Source organism: Solanum verrucosum, unplaced genomic scaffold (assembly GCF_900185275.1).
Source record: "Solanum verrucosum unplaced genomic scaffold, falcon-dt-bn FXZP01000016.1, whole genome shotgun sequence".
NCBI classification, from domain to species: Eukaryota; Viridiplantae; Streptophyta; class Magnoliopsida; order Solanales; family Solanaceae; genus Solanum; species Solanum verrucosum.
In genome coordinates, this window is record NW_026020243.1 from 248,897 (window position 1) to 264,546 (window position 15,650).

Sequence of the window (15,650 nt, forward strand, 5' to 3'; positions counted from 1 at the left end):
TGGTCAATTTTGGGAATTTACTGGATAAATTAGCACATTTTGTGGTATTATGTGACCCTTGTCTTGGTCACTTCATCAGTAAACATTGCCTCCCTTTTTGTTGTATATATCTCTGTGTTGTATCCCAGGCTAATTGTGTTTAGAAAGCCAAACCATCCTTTCGATGATAAAAGACAGATTATCGGTTGTTTTGTAAGTACAAAAATTGCTTATTCAACGTCTTTCCTGTTTATTTCCCAGAATTGTGACCCCTTCACAAAAATGAATCTATCATATGATGCTTGTTGCACCGCAGGTCTGTAGGGCTGTTGTTATACTCCGCAGTCTAGGGGTGTTCATCGGTTGGTTTGGTCCAGTTTTGTATATTATTAGTTGTTGATTTGTTAACATGCTAAATTGATTTGATAGTGACAAATTGAAGCAAAATAAAGACATCACTCGTTTAGTGGTACTACAGGAAAGCAAAGCAAGAGAGTTTTAGTGGAATAGATAGAAGGTTGTTTCTATTTTTTTTTAACAATGGTCAGTAGGAACATTTAAATAAGTTTGACATTTCGATATATAATGATTTATACACTTCATTCATTTTAACACAATCCTACTTAAATAAAAAGCTAGATTAGACTAGTTTTGAAGGCAAAATCTAGTTTATCAATTCTACTCCTAAGATTACAATCAACCAAATAATTTACAAGTAACTTAAACATACAACTTGCAAAAAATTGAACATCACCTTTGCTCGATGGAAATTGTAGTTAAGGCGGTCATCATGACACTTTCATCGCGACAACTTTGCCAATGAAACGTGTCCTTGGGCCAGAGGCCCCTACTGCGGGTCGGCAGATGACGGGCGCATGCGTTGTTCCTAACCCGACTTCTAACTTAGAGGCATTCAATCATAATCGAGCATATGGTAGCTTCAGGCCAGTACTTGCACATCGAAAATAAATAAAAATATTAAGACTAAAATTACTATTCAATCCCATGCTACTAAAAAAAAGTTGAAAAAAGGAAAAAGAAAAAGAGGAAAAAAGAAGGGGTAAAAGTTAAAATTATTAAATTAAAATTCGGAGAATAGGGGAAGCCCTTTGTATCTCATCACATTCACACCATATCAAACAGACAGCCGAAAAGATTACGAAGAGAGAAGAGAAAAGAGATCGAAAATGAGCGGAACAGTGAAGAAGATCGCCGATGTGACATTCAAGGCCGGCCGTACTATTGATTGGGAAGGAATGGCGAAGCTTCTTGTCACCGATGAAGCTCGCAAGGAGTTTTCTAACCTCCGTCGTGCTTTCGATGATGTCAACTCACAACTCCAAACCAAGTTCAGCCAGGTACCTCTCTATTTTTCTCTCGTTTCTGATTATGTATTGATTGTCTTTTTATGTAGATCTAGGGTTTCATTACTGGATCTATGATTTAGGTTATTCGTTTTTTCGAGTTCCGTATCTAATATCAGGTGTGCGAGTTTACTACTTGAACTATCACCAATTATCAGTAGGTGTTCACTTTTTCTACCTGAAATATCACCATCTTTTAGGAATAATTGATAGTTGAGGTGTGTTTAGATAAATAGTTGGTGATAGTTTAGGCAGGAAACTAAGGAACTCGAACACCTGATAGGTAAACTCGAAAAATCGGGACACTTTAGGTGTGCGTTTGACTTGTCATTTAAAAAAAAAAAACAATTTAGTGTTCATTGATGGATTGTTTTGGTGATTGACATCTGCAAGCAGTTGTTTTTGTTTGATTGGAGATTTACCTGTCAGTGTAGGGATTAGTGTGAGCTTTATAGAACTTTTGGTTTAGAGAACTGTTATTGGGCATTCAATGATATATTAGCTGGAAGAGAGTGGAATGTGTACAAAGGATTGAATTGTGGCCCTAACTAGTTTAGGATTAAGGCTTACTTGATTGATTGAAACTCTAATTTTTTTATGCTCATTTATTTATGACTATATATTTATATAGCTGGAAGAGAGTGGAATGTGTACAAAGGATTGTATTGTGGCCCTACCTAGTTTGGGATTGAGGCATGCTTGATTGATTGATTCTATCAAGAGCTTGGTCATTTTAGGCTATATATTCTCGTGCGAGGTATGGAATTGTGTTGGTTGAAGGATTAAATCTGACTGCTCGAATTGATTGTAGTACCATTTAGAATGTTCTTGTTGCCATACTTAGTTTCTAACTAAGCATTGGAAACTTGGCGGCATGATTTGAGTTTGGTGTTTGTTGATCATTCATCATTGTTCTGTATCGTTACACTTCTGAGATCCAATTCTTCCTAATGTGTTTAATTTATTGAACTTGGATAAATTTAGAAGCTCTAACGCATAAGGGATCTTCACTTCTTAATCATGCAGGAGCCTGAGCCCATAAACTGGGAATATTACAGGAAAGGAATTGGTTCTCGCTTGGTAGACATGTACAAAGAAGCCTATGAAAGTATGTGGAACATCAGGTTTTTTTTTTGCGTTTACGATCTTTTCTTTACTATGTGTCCTGTGTAGTCTCTTCGGTGATAGCATCCAGCATTATAAGAGTTCAATCAAGATATTGACCATAAATTTCTTTTTAGCTCATTCTAGTGAAGACAAGCACAGGATTTCTTGCTCCTAATCTTTGTTCCTTTGTGTTTTTATGGAAAATAATCAAATCATTGTCGCTAAAAGAAAAGTTTAACTCTTCTAGCATATTTTCCAAACAGTTATCCTAAAATTCTTGTTGAAGGACTTTAGTGTAGCAATTACTGAGTGCATGGTCATCACTAATACTGCTAAGGATGAAGTGTTTTTGGAATGAGTTGTTCGTGCAACTTCTTTTGTCAGACAAGATATCATTTTCCATTTTCTTTACGTAATGAAGATTATTAAGAATGACATGTGCTTGTTTGGTTATATTTGTTGTTTGATGTGGTGCATAATTCGGAGAATATTACTATCTAGTATTGGAGCAGTTTTTTAATAAGCTCTATGCATATTATTTACTGCTTGCCTGACCCTGTCATGTGTCATGTTAAATTACTGGAGGTTCCAGAGTGAGGACTTTCTTGAGTTTTTAATTAAAAGTTAAATATTCTTGCTGGTAGCAAGTTGGGGCGAATGTGTGTTTGAGCTTCCACAGTAGAGAAGCTGAGAAGGTTTAGAGCAATGAAGGTTAAGTGAGGTGCCTGAACTTGATGGATCCAGTTCTGCCATAATTTATCTGAAAATAGAACTGTTCCTGGGAACTAACTGGTAATTAATAAGTGAAAAAAAGAATTAGCCACACAAGGAATTCCTGTTACATAAAAGTTAAGTGACAAACTCACAATACCAAGTATACTCTTGAGAACTAAACATGGCCTAAGGTCCAGGTTTTTCACTTTGGTTTGCTTGACTATGAAAGATTTTATCTTTTGTTTTACTCAGGCTTAAGTATGTGAAAGACTTAATATCTCTGTGTAGCTGTCATGTCCACCAGATGCACTAAGTTTTGGATAGCTTGACACAGCTGTGAGAAAACCTGGATTTTGTCCGTCAGCAAGAGGGTAATAGACTTGGGGCTCATTTGGTACGGGGATAAGAGATACCTAATCCGGGATAAATTTTAGGAAGAGTTTATCCCATGTTTGGTTGGGATATCATCGCGGGATTGTAGTGTTATTTTTATCCCACATTGAGTGTGGGATAACAATCTTGAGATAACTTGTTCCCCAACCAAACGAGCCCTTAGAAGATTATGCCTTAAGTAGCTCCGGGTGAGGGGGAGTTAAAGTAAAGTCTGAACTTGAGGTCTTGCATAAAATCCTAAAGAACTAAAGAGTGAAGTATCTTTGTGGACAGTTCTGATGAATTATTTGTTTTGTGTAAAATTGTCTCTTTTTATGCTTACAATTATGTTTTGGACCCAAAGAAATGAGACATCCCTTCTCCAACTGCTAGGTCATGTATACAAACCTTTCACACTAGAAAACTTAGTCTTAACTTTGTTATAAGGTGAATGAGCAACGAACAATAGCCAGTATAACCAACATCAGCTGCAACTTTCCTATCAAAACTAATGGTATGCGCTCTAAAATTCTTGCTTTACATCTGGTTTGCTGACCACTGACCAGGTTTACAAAATATTGTTACTCCTTTTTCTTTTTTCTTTGAACTGCTCGTTGAGTGAAATTTCATGGTGTTTGACAAGGGACTCAATCCATTGCGATTTTTTAGTCTCAGAATTTTCACGAAATGCCATAGATCCTGTTTGAAATACACACGTCCTCTAGCTTAATAAGACCCTTAGATTTTCCCTTATTTCAGTGACACAGGGAAAAACAATTTCAATTTATACTCTGCTCCTCCCTATCAGTCTTCTTGGCTTCTTGTTAATTTATTCTCAGATTGTTCCACAACACCATTTTGGATACATAAATTTCTTATCTTTATTTGGATGTGGTAACATGGTGGCTTGAACCCACAACTGTCAGGTTGGAGGTGGAGGGTGCTTTCTACTTGACCTCTACCCTCTTTCATCTGAATTTTTTCTTGCAATCTTTTACCAAAATGACCCACCAATGAATATATGCCCAGCCAATCCATCCTAATTTGGGTGAGTAAGGTGAGTTATATTTTCATGGGTTAAATTTCACCTACCTGTCTCCTGTCAATTTTCTTTGCAGTCAGTTGAAATTTTCTCTTGTTTGAACACTAGACAGCCTTGTTGTTATGTATGACCTTCCATCACTGTTGGATCTATGGAGGTCATACCTATTGCCTAATATTGTTTGGAAGATGCAATTACAATCATCTAAAGTTGGTGATTCAACTTATATTTATTATGTTTCTTGTTCAAACTAATGTATCCTATCTTGAGTTAGTGGTTTTAATAATGTTGTCTTGCAGGCATTGAGATCCCCAAGTTTGAGGACACAGTTACTCCTCAATACAAACCCAAGTTTGATGCTTTGGTAAGGGAAATCATGTTACTACTCCCTCCCCTCCCTGATAGTTTGGTCTTGTAATTTCTTTTCTGTTTCCTAATTATTGAATCTCTGTTGATATACTAGTGGAATAGTTAGTTGTATGATTGACTTCGTTCTAAAATAGTGGTGAGTAAGAAAGAACAAAATGCACCCACTGTTAAGGGGGATAAGTCTTGATGGACACAGTTGCTAGGTACCTGTGCTGGTGGGGAGATAGCAGGTGCCTTGTAGAATAGTCGAAGTGCACCAAGTTAAGCCAAGATACCACTATTATAAAAAAAAAAAGGTTGTAAGATAAGAGTCCTATCAATTGAACAATACTGAGAACTGAACCCTTACTTTTGTGCTAATTTGAATTCACCATTGTTATAGAAAGTTGTAAGATAGAGTCCTATCAATTGAACAATACTCTGAACTGAATACTTTTGTGCTAATTTGATTCTCTCTAAGATGAGTAGGCTGTAGTCAGCCACACACAGAGGCATTCAACTGCCCCTAAATGGAACAAAAGGCAAAGTAGGTTTAAGGTATTTAACAAAATGATAACAACTCATCCTACAAGAATCATCTTGTGAATTACATGTTTCAAATGTAAATTTTTTTATTGGTTGTCATCAGATTTCGTACTTGCAACAGGATCTATGTTTGTGTCCGCTTATGTTGTGTGCATGTTCTAAAAGTGTTGATGCTAAATTGAAATTTCATGTTTCAAAAACATAGAAGTTTCATGTTCCAGTAATTGTTAAATGAAATTATTTGGACAAAACTGCAGTTGGTGGAACTGAAAGAAGCTGAGAAGCAATCTCTCAAGGAGTCTGAAAGATTAGAAAAGGAAGTTGCCGAGGTCCAAGAGTTGAAGGTGATGCAGAGTTGCCCCTTCATTTCCTTTATATCCAGTAAAACACATCAATTTAATTTTTCTCTTCCTCAATATGCATATTCAAGTGTAGCTCTGTTTTGATTTACAGAAAAAACTCAGTACCATGACAGCAGAAGAATACTTTGCAAAGCATCCCGAGTTAAAGAAGAAATTTGATGATGAAATTCGAAATGACTACTGGGGCTACTAATTGGCTCAATGAGCAGTTTTCTGGATCCTCCTGTGGGGTTGGATTCTGTGAGTTCTGTTATTAGGAATAAAAGGGAAGAAACAATTGTTTTTTCATTTCATTTGCTGGGGTATTTTAAAGAATGTGGACTGCTACAATGTACTTTGGCTCTGGTTGGAGACAAAAGATGTCTTGAGTGGCCAAGTTTATCATAATTCCATTACTGAAGAAATCTAGAATTCTTCGATACTGAAATGCTCACCATTCAGTGTGTATTCAAGTCTTTTTTCTGACCGCGATTTCTCAACATTTTTGTGGAATATTATTTTGTGGTCTTTGTTGATGGCAGTCTCTATTTTCCAATTTCTGGCTTGATTGCCTCAAAAGGTTATTTTTTTAGTAGAGAATTTGCCAAAAGATGAAATAGCCTTTTGATAGGATTACAATATGTTAGTAAATGACAGTAGGGTTCACTAGTAGCCCCAGTATTTGCCTAATATATAAATGCTTTTAGTATATTTTTTTATTTATTTTACGAATACAGAAAGAGAAGTAAGAAATCTACTTTAAGCAGTAAAATATTCTTCTTCTTTTTTAAAAAATAATAATAAATGACTGTATATATCATGCTCAAATTTGAAATAACGAAATTTTAAATTAAGGACAAAATGATGAAGGAAATAATCGGCTCTAATTGACCAACTTATCAAATCTTTTTTCTTCAAAGGTGGAAACGGACCTTTCTTAGTATTAGTAGTCCACACTTTGAATTAGAGCTCCCTTTTAATTTAGGTTGGGATGTTGAATCCTTAGCTCTACACTTAGCAAGTCAACTTAGTTTCCGTTAAAAAAATTAGGATAATTTTAATAGCCAACAAGTTTCTACGTTCATAAAGCATGTACCACGAAAAGGGCATACATATAAAGGTATAATTAATTCTTCTATTTTTTTTTCAAACTTCAAATAGCTAGGGCCTAGGATGACTCATCAAAGTAATCATCTTAGCTTAGGATAGAGACTATACTACATTTATTTTTTGGCCAAACCATACTAGTACAACTTCTCCCCTATATGAGGACAAAGCTTACCATTTTATCATGTCTAGAATTATTGAGTGACATTAGTAAGTCATGTTTTTTCCTTTTGATTTTTTTTTTTTAGAAAATTTGTTTCTTAAAAAACATTTTTAGTGACTGAATTTACTTTCTCATACAAAAATATTTTTTTGCTACCAAATTCATGTGATGAGTGTAAAATTTCAAAATTTTGTTGAAGAATTCATATGGGATGGAGAAAAAAGGATGGTTGGTTTTCTTATATTGTCTTGATACATTTCTTATCTCATGAAATAATATTTGGAGATCGAGGTAGATTCAAAATTTATTACTTAATTTATATAGTATTAAAGCAGAGCTTGCCCAATTATTGTTATCAATATTGAGCTTCATAATAAATTATCTACTTTTCAGATATCCAATCTTAAGAATAAGGTGGAATATTGAATTTTCTGATGTGGGACGAAAAAAAGATTAGATCGTCCTTTAATATACATGAATTAGCTTTCGAAATTGAGTTAGATTCATGATTTATTTATTTACGGTTTCTTTTTCTTCCTCTTTTTAAAAGACTTCTCATTCGATATGTAGTATCTGCATTGAAGCTCGATTATATCTGAAGTCACGCTACGTAGAATCTCATTCGAAAGGAAGTGCTTTCTACCAAGAGTTATTCTATATTTAGAGTTCAAATCTAAAACATTTGATTAAGATAGAAACAATCACATCTACTGCACCACATTTTGTCGTAATCTTTTCATCATTCTTTTACTTTACATGATTTGTGTGAAAGTATTTATTGGCATATCAAAATGAGTTGTGAGATTTAATGTAAAGGTTATTTACAGTCTGTGTATGCTGGACCACTACACCACCTAATATAATTCATTTTTGGGGGGCCAATTATTATATCATGGGTATTAGATTCCACGTGCATTCTTTTTTTCAATTATTCTCCCTTTTATGTTTTATTTTTTATATAAAAAAAGTGCACTTCTTTTTCTTCATTCTCTAATTATTATTTTCATTTTACTCCCCAAAAGTTAACATTCTTTACAATATACATTCCAATTTTTTCAGCATGCGCCACTTTCATTTTCATTATTGCAACTGTTTTATTTGATTTGATATTTTAAAAATAACATGTATTATTTCATATTTTTTTTAAATAATATATTTATAAACCGCAATCTTTAAATATCGTAGAAAATATTTCGAAAGATAATTATGTCTTTAATCATGCTAATTCATTACGCTTGCAATACTAATGCTTGTACTTCCTCGGTCCCATTTTACTTGTCATTTTTGACAAATCAAGAAAATACAATATATATTTTTATTTATTATACCCTTAATTAATAAATAAATTAATTTTGGAATTCTATCAATTAATAGGGGTAAAATGGTAAGCTGGTTATGTCAAATTTATTTTCTTAATAGGTTGTGTCAAGTAAAAAATGGACAAATAAATAGGACATAAGGAGTATTAGTTATGCATGTTTGTATTAATTACACATAGATTATTACTTATACTTTGTTTGATTTGGTGTAGGGGTGTTAAATGGGGGGGGGGGGGTTGGGTTGAAATTGAAGATATTAAAATAGGTTGAAATAGAAATTGGGTTGAGTCTTGACCCGCCCAAGTTTACTTTGAGCTCAAATGAGCTAAAAAATGGGTTGGGTCTTGACCCGCCCAATTTGACCAGATTAATCTCAATAATTTTAACATATTGATATTTAACTTTTATAATCACAATTCCAATATCAGCTCAAGATTTTTTTTAATTTTTTTTAAAAAAGTAGCAAATGGATGGATAAATCCTAAAAGATGTTAAATAGATAATAATTCATACCTTTAATATAGGAACATATCTTAGTAAAGAGTTTTAAAACGGGTTGAAATTAGAGATTGAATTAGGCTCAATTGAGGATTCTCTTAAAATGGGTTAGGCTTGAATGAGTTGAGATTGAACCTAATTCAAATTATCTTTAACCCAACCCTTAAAATTCTGGGCGGGTTACCTATGTTTGGGTTCATTTTTGATACCCCTAATTTGATGTATTAAAAATAGGCATAATACATAAACATAACCCTTAACTTGGCTTCAACGGATAACTATGCCCTCCAACTTTGAGTATGCACAAGTAAACACTTAAACTTGTATAAAATTAAATAAGTGGACACACGTGTCCTACATGGCATAATACATGTAGGACGCCACGTAGGACACAAAATTTCCATGTAGGGTGTCATGTAGGACGGATGTGGCTATTTGTTCAATTTTATACAAGTTTAAGTGTCTACTTGTGCACATTCAAAGTTAAAAATCATAGTTGTCAGTTGACGCCAAGATAATGGTCATGTTTATGTATTATGCCTTAAAAATAACATGCATGACATAAATATATTTATTTACAATGATATCATGGTGAAAAATCCGTGAAAAGGAATTTGAGGGATAATTGAGTCTCTAACCATACTAATGCATGCATTAAATCCTCTTGCATTATTAATATCTAAAAAATTACGATATTAATAATACATACCTTAATACCCAATAAAGTATATAACTAATGCACTAACTTAGGAATCATTTAGTTAATTAGTCAAATAAAAATACAAATCCACATGCTACGACCCATTTTAGGACGCCGGGAGGAATGGTTTTGGTGGGGCATGGAGGGGACCATGCTATTCTTCCATGGTTATAATATTTCAATTTCGAAAATTACTTCAATTAAAATATTTAAACTTATAAAATGATCATTCCGAAGCCTTTAAAATTTATATATTATCATCGAGCGTTTACGAGACATAATGCAGATGACTTGAAGTATTTAGTTGTCGGTTAACGTCAAATTGAGATGTCTGAATGTACACTATCAAAATTAAAGTACTTATTTGTTAACTTAAATTAAGTTTAAGTGTTTGTTAATGCATTATATTATACGAAAACACAATAACAATATTTATCAATCAATATGAATTGTAGTATAATAATTGAGATCCTCCATGCTTAATTCAAAAATCTTGCATTTGAGGGAGAAAGTACGCAGACAATCAAACATATAATAATTAATTAGCTAACATAACTATATTTTGAATTAGTTACCACTCAATAATTATGTGCACCTCTCTCCTCTCTAATGCATATACAAATATAAATTATACATATACAATTATATGATAGATATATAAATACAATTCGTCTCTCTCCTTCCTCTAACATATAACTACAAATCGTAATTAGCAAACTATAGCTACGTAACCTAATTAAGTTATTTAGTGGCTATTTGTGAAATTTCTTCAAAATAAAATATCGCTCTAATTTTTTTTTTACAATGAACAATTTTAAATTTAATCGAGTTCTAATACGAAATGTTTGTTTTACTCTTTCAACTCTCAATGAAAACAAACAAAAAACCACACGTCCCCACCAACTACCCCATCCCCCACAACAATCACCACCTCACTCTACTCCACTTTCTTCTTTTGCCGTTCTTCCTTACGTGGCTTAATCTCAGCCCTTTATCCCATCACTCTCTTCTACCTACGACCCCTCCTATTTTCCTTTAATTACACTTTGATCCCCCACACAATTTTCTTCTACATATAAAACTTCAAACTTTTTCATCATCAATGGCGAAAACAAAATCCAGAAGAAAAGCTTACTCCATTTCTCTCAGAGAAGTGAAAAATATATATTCAATTTTTGTTCATTCATACAGAGGAATCTATGCATATGTGTAGTAGTATGTATAGTATAGTGAGAGAAAGTGAATAGGAAGAGAGAGGGAGCTCGCAGTTTAGTTGTTGAAGTTTCTTTTTTTTTGATTTGGTGTTGGAAGGATTTTTTAATGTCAGAAGTCAACCAGTCGTCGTCGTCATGGAGAGAAGGTACAGGTAGTGTAGTCGGTGATACTGAAATTCGGTATAATTCGAGGTATTCGGCAGTGGGAGGTGGTTACGGAGGTGGGCCGGCGGGGGTGGAGGTGAAAGGTAAGGATGGTGAGAACTGGAAACTTCATGCGGTGGAGTTTGCTAAAGGATTTGCGGAGATGAGTGTGGAGTTTGGGAAGGGAGTGAGGGATGTGTTGAAACAGAGTGTGATTAGAGAGGATTCGATACTTGTGAGGAAAGTTGGACCGCTATGTTGTAAAGTTTGCCGGAGATTGAGTTTTTTGAATGAATATTTGCCGGAAGATCGCGATCCGGCACATGCTTGGAGTGTGATATTTTTTGTTCTTTTTCTTGCTTCTGCAGGTACTGTGATTTTAGCTTCTATCCTTCAGGGAATGTAGGATGAATTTTGGTGAACTTTCTCTGCTTTTAAGAGCTTACAAAATTTCAAATAATTTTGATTTTTGAAGTAATATATAGTCCTACTCTTCTCCTTGATAGTAGTACTATTACTTAGTAGTTGTGTAGTCTCTTATTCTCCAACGTATATTACTATATGTTGCTTCATTTGCGTTGTATCTTGCTATTTGATGTCATAGAAATATTTCTTTTGAGCATCAGAATAGGTAAGGTCTGCGTACAACCTACCTTCCCTGGACTACAGTTGTGAGGTTACACTGGGTATATTGTTGTAGTTGTATATTCTCTTCACCTAGGGAAGTTTTTATTTCGATCACATATTTCTTATAGAAGAGGTTGGTTTGGAGTTGAGCTGTGCAACATGGTGTTGCTTTAGTTATCTGGTTACTGAGATATTGTCATTTTGGATCTGAGAATGGTTCTAGGACTTGTTAAATTGGTCCTAAGGGGACAAATTCTGGCCACAGGTGGAATTGTTATGTTACAAGTTTGAATCTTTAGTTGTTTTGCTGGGCCTTTCTAGCTCATTGTTAACTACGTTGATGTGAAAAACAAGATTTATTTGGAGTGCATTTAGAAAACCATGCTGCTTCTTGAATTCTGAAGGGTGATAAAATGGAAAGAACATATTTCACATTTTCTCACCTTAGAGAATTGATTTATCTCATTTGACTTTTGTTAGTCTTTGCTGATTAGAATTTCAGAAACTATGTTATTCAGTTGTGAGATGGTTTAGAGGTTTGTTTCTCTAACTGTAGATTTAGAAAACCGTTGCTCTGATTGTAGTCATAGTCACTGTAGGATACAAGGACTTAACTCCAATCTACCATGGTTGATTAACAAAGTAGGCTGTTATAAAAGGAATAAAAAATGAAAGATATTGATCAACAAACTGTAGGAACTATGGTCATGAGTCTGATATATGTGGATGGAGAAAGGCTTGTCTGCATAAATCAGTCATCCACAGCTTCTCCTTTCAGCTTTTAACACCAGAGCATATGGAGGGGAAAATTGCAAGATTGACGTGCTACAACCATTAATACATACGACGTGGCTTGAAATAATGTGCATGATTACTGATTGAGCTTCACAAGGTTTCAGGACTAGAATGTTGGCAGTAATTGTGAGAGAACAAAAAAAAATATTTAGTTCCTCTTGCTGTTCCACATGAATTTGTGAAAATTTGATTACTGAGTGGGTTGATAATTTGGTACCCTTTAATTGTTGATCAACTCACCTATGTTTGCAAATGTCCTTATTTTCTTCAGACTGGTTGCTCATGTTCTCCCTTTCTACACCTTTACTTATACAATTACTGATAAAGGCTAATCTACAGTGCTTATTGCAAGTAATGATAATATATATCCAACTACATCGGTCAAGAAAGTGTGTATACATCCTCCAAGTGCTAGTCGAATTTCGCTCCCAGACGGTAGACATTTGGCTTATCAGCAGCAGGGTGTTCCTGCTGAGCTGGCTAGATTTTCTATGATTGCTCCGCATTCTTTCGTCTCGTCCCGGCTTGCAGGTATTGTACTAATTATTAACCGTTAAACCTTTCCAATCAATTCTATGTATCCGTCTTCGTATTCTCGGTTGCACCTCGAACAAACATAGATTAAAGTGGTTAATTTTGGCAAGTCGTTTATACAAGCTCTTGCATATTCATTAATGGTGTGTGTTTGTCTCCCCAAAACAAGCAGGAATACCTGGCATTAAGACTTCTCTACTGCAAGAATATGGTATTCGCTTGGTAACGTATGATCTTCCAGGATTTGGAGAAAGTGATCCTCATCCTTCCAGGAACCTTGAGTCATCAGCCATGGATATGCTACACTTATCCTATGCTGTCAATGTTACTGACAAATTCTGGGTGGTGGGATTCTCAGATGGATGCATGCATGCTTGGGCCGCCCTTAGATACATCCCTGACAGGATTGCAGGTAAGATGATCTTTTTCCTTGTTTTTACAATTGTTTGCCATTTCCCTCTCCAGTTCACATGCAAGATTCTTTAGAGAAATCATTCTAGCCACCTATCTGGCTGCTGTCAGCTTGTCACAGTCAACGTGCTTGTTGTTTATCATGGAGAGTCCGAAACTTTACAACTCTGTAGCACCTTCTCAGGGGAAAATGGACACAACAAAAATTGCCAAAGAATAAGAAGTATTGACAAAGTCTATGAATCCTGCCAAATGAGTGATACACTACAACTAACATAATGCTCATTAAGAGAAGTGCCACGAAGGCCCAAGGCTAAAACTACTTTTGCAATTGGAAAGGTCACCAGTCTTCTACAGTGGATGAAAGAAGGCCTCATGATGATACTGTTGATGCTCTTTCTTGATTCTGGGTCCTTAGGGTTCTTCAAACACTAAATTGCACCTGAGATTTATGGCAAAGATTTCAGAAGCCCCATTATACTTTATTCTATTTCACTCGACATGCAAAACAAAATTTAGGTTCGGTTCATATTCTTTCAGTTGTATCTAATTCCTGAGTGGATTTGCAGGTGCCGTCATGGTCGCTCCAATGGTTAGTCCATATGAACCAAGAATGACCAAGGAGGAGAAGAGTAAAATGTGGAAGAAATGGACAACAAAGAAGAAAAACATGTATATATTAGCTAGGAAGTTTCCAAGACTACTTCCTTACTTATACCGAAGAAGCTTCCTTAGTGGAGTCCATGGCCAGATCGAAACAAGGCTTGCCTTGTCTCTTGGAATAAGAGTAAGTGACATTCTTGACCAACAACTATGAAATAGTGTAACAAGAGTAACCCCGCTAAATTGATTGTGCACATCTTATTATTAAGAAAGATTCATGAATGAAATAAAGCTAAAGAGAATTCAAATCACTAAAACGCCATTTACCCCTTTATTTATAGTTAAAAAACAACATTGTTTTGTAAGATTCGGTGGAGGTTGAGTGGCTTTGGCACATTTATTTTCCCAGATCAACATTTGCCTAATTGACAGAATGATTAACCTTTCCAGGATAAAGCTTTGCTGGAGCATCCATTGTTTGAAAAGTTCTGGCAGAGAGATGTAGAAGAATCTGTTCGGCAAAAGAATGCAAAACCATTTGTAGAGGAAGCTGTCTTACAGGTTTCAAATTGGGGTTTTAGCCCTGCAGACCTCAAAGTGCAGAGGAAACGCCCTGGAAAGGGTATTATGCATTGGATTAAATCTCTATTTGGTCAAACAGAAGAAATCTTGACTGGATTTCTTGGTCAAATACATGTATGGCAGGTTAGTACACATCTCCTTTACCTGTTTTCGTTCCCCTTATTCAAGATAATTCCTCATGATTTATGAACATATTTACGAACAACATGTGTAAAGTAGCTAAAATTTTGAAATTTTATCAGGGAATGGAGGATATGGTGGTACCGCCATCCACAAGTGATTTCTTGCAGCGAGTCCTACCAGATGCAATGGTACATAGGCTCTTATACGAGGGTCATTTTACTTATTTTTACTTTTGCGATGAATGTCATAGACACATATTCAGCACTGTTTTTGGAAAACCTCAAGGCCCTCTTACCCCAGAACCAGAACCAGAACCAGAACCAGAACCAGAACCAGAACCAGATCAATCTCCCATACAAAATGATGACGGAGAGACCCAAGATACTATTCTGGGTGATGTTGCCACTGATGAAGAAAATGTATCTAGTGTAGTTAATCCTGATAAAGAGGACTACATCGACTAGCTTGGTCGCGAAGATTGCCCAACTGTCCATTATCTATATGGACATTGTAGTTCCTTCCTAGCTTTGTGAATAATACGAAGCATAGATTACCTAGGAGGAAATAGTTACAGGAAAGATCAGTTTTTAATACAATTTTATGTAGTGTCTGATCTACTTATTGTTGTTACAAGATCACAGCTATAAAGATGAGTCTCTGATTATATTTTGATTAGGCTGGGTTCTGTTTACATTTACATATTTTTCATTTTTATTCCTCCTTTTTAACATTTTTGTATTAAAAATGTCCAAGAAAGTTTGGAATAAAAGACATTATTTCCACTGTTCCTAATTATGGTGTACTGAATGTTGAAAAACTATTATTTTCCTTGGCTGATATTAGAAGGTTCGAGTCCTCTTGGATACGGAGTTGCCTTTGTTAGAGAGCGATTTATCCTAATGTGAAATTTTTCGGTGCAAATCTGAATTTCATCGAGCTCCAATATGGGTATCGGACAATGGACGAAAAAAGAAGAAGAAGAGAGTGAGTCAACTAAAACAAAGCTAAATTTTATTG

The 15,650-nt window shown here is 35.0% G+C and overlaps 2 protein-coding genes across 3 annotated transcripts; both read left to right on the top strand.

Moving 5' to 3' along the window:
• The first annotated feature begins 1,063 nt into the window (after nt 1–1,063).
• On the top strand, nt 1,064–6,225 carry LOC125832976 (ATP synthase subunit d, mitochondrial-like). The gene is made up of 5 exons (XM_049512142.1): nt 1,064–1,337; nt 2,370–2,451; nt 4,878–4,942; nt 5,730–5,816; nt 5,926–6,225. Exons 1-5 carry the CDS (start codon nt 1,167–1,169, stop codon nt 6,025–6,027), a joined length of 507 nt encoding a protein of 168 aa, XP_049368099.1. The 5' UTR covers nt 1,064–1,166; the 3' UTR covers nt 6,028–6,225.
• A 4,680-nt stretch (nt 6,226–10,905) lies between these two features.
• LOC125832964 (uncharacterized) lies at nt 10,906–15,266 on the top strand. Of its 2 annotated transcripts, XM_049512131.1 has the most exons (7): nt 10,906–11,326; nt 12,720–12,911; nt 13,087–13,326; nt 13,895–14,112; nt 14,379–14,633; nt 14,753–14,929; nt 14,960–15,266. In XM_049512131.1, exons 1-7 carry the CDS (start codon nt 10,921–10,923, stop codon nt 15,095–15,097), a joined length of 1,626 nt encoding a protein of 541 aa, XP_049368088.1. In that variant the 5' UTR covers nt 10,906–10,920; the 3' UTR covers nt 15,098–15,266. The 2 variants fall into 2 exon arrangements, with proteins under 2 accessions (XP_049368088.1, XP_049368087.1); XM_049512130.1 differs by having other exon boundaries at nt 14,753–15,266.
• The last annotated feature ends 384 nt before the right edge of the window (nt 15,267–15,650 follow it).

Bases quoted from the DNA above. Each gene is read 5' to 3' on its own strand.
- LOC125832976 (XM_049512142.1), top strand. From the start codon at position 1,167: ATGAGCGGAACAGTGAAGAAGATCGCCGATGTGACATTCAAGGCCGGC. The intron at 2,452-4,877 runs GTATGTGGAACA...GTTGTCTTGCAG, and splicing joins GTACAAAGAAGCCTATGAAA to GCATTGAGATCCCCAAGTTT. The intron at 5,817-5,925 runs GTGATGCAGAGT...TTTGATTTACAG, and splicing joins CCGAGGTCCAAGAGTTGAAG to AAAAAACTCAGTACCATGAC.
- LOC125832964 (XM_049512130.1), top strand. From the start codon at position 10,921: ATGTCAGAAGTCAACCAGTCGTCGTCGTCATGGAGAGAAGGTACAGGT. The intron at 11,327-12,719 runs GTACTGTGATTT...GCTAATCTACAG, and splicing joins TCTTTTTCTTGCTTCTGCAG to TGCTTATTGCAAGTAATGAT. The intron at 14,113-14,378 runs GTAAGTGACATT...TAACCTTTCCAG, and splicing joins CCTTGTCTCTTGGAATAAGA to GATAAAGCTTTGCTGGAGCA.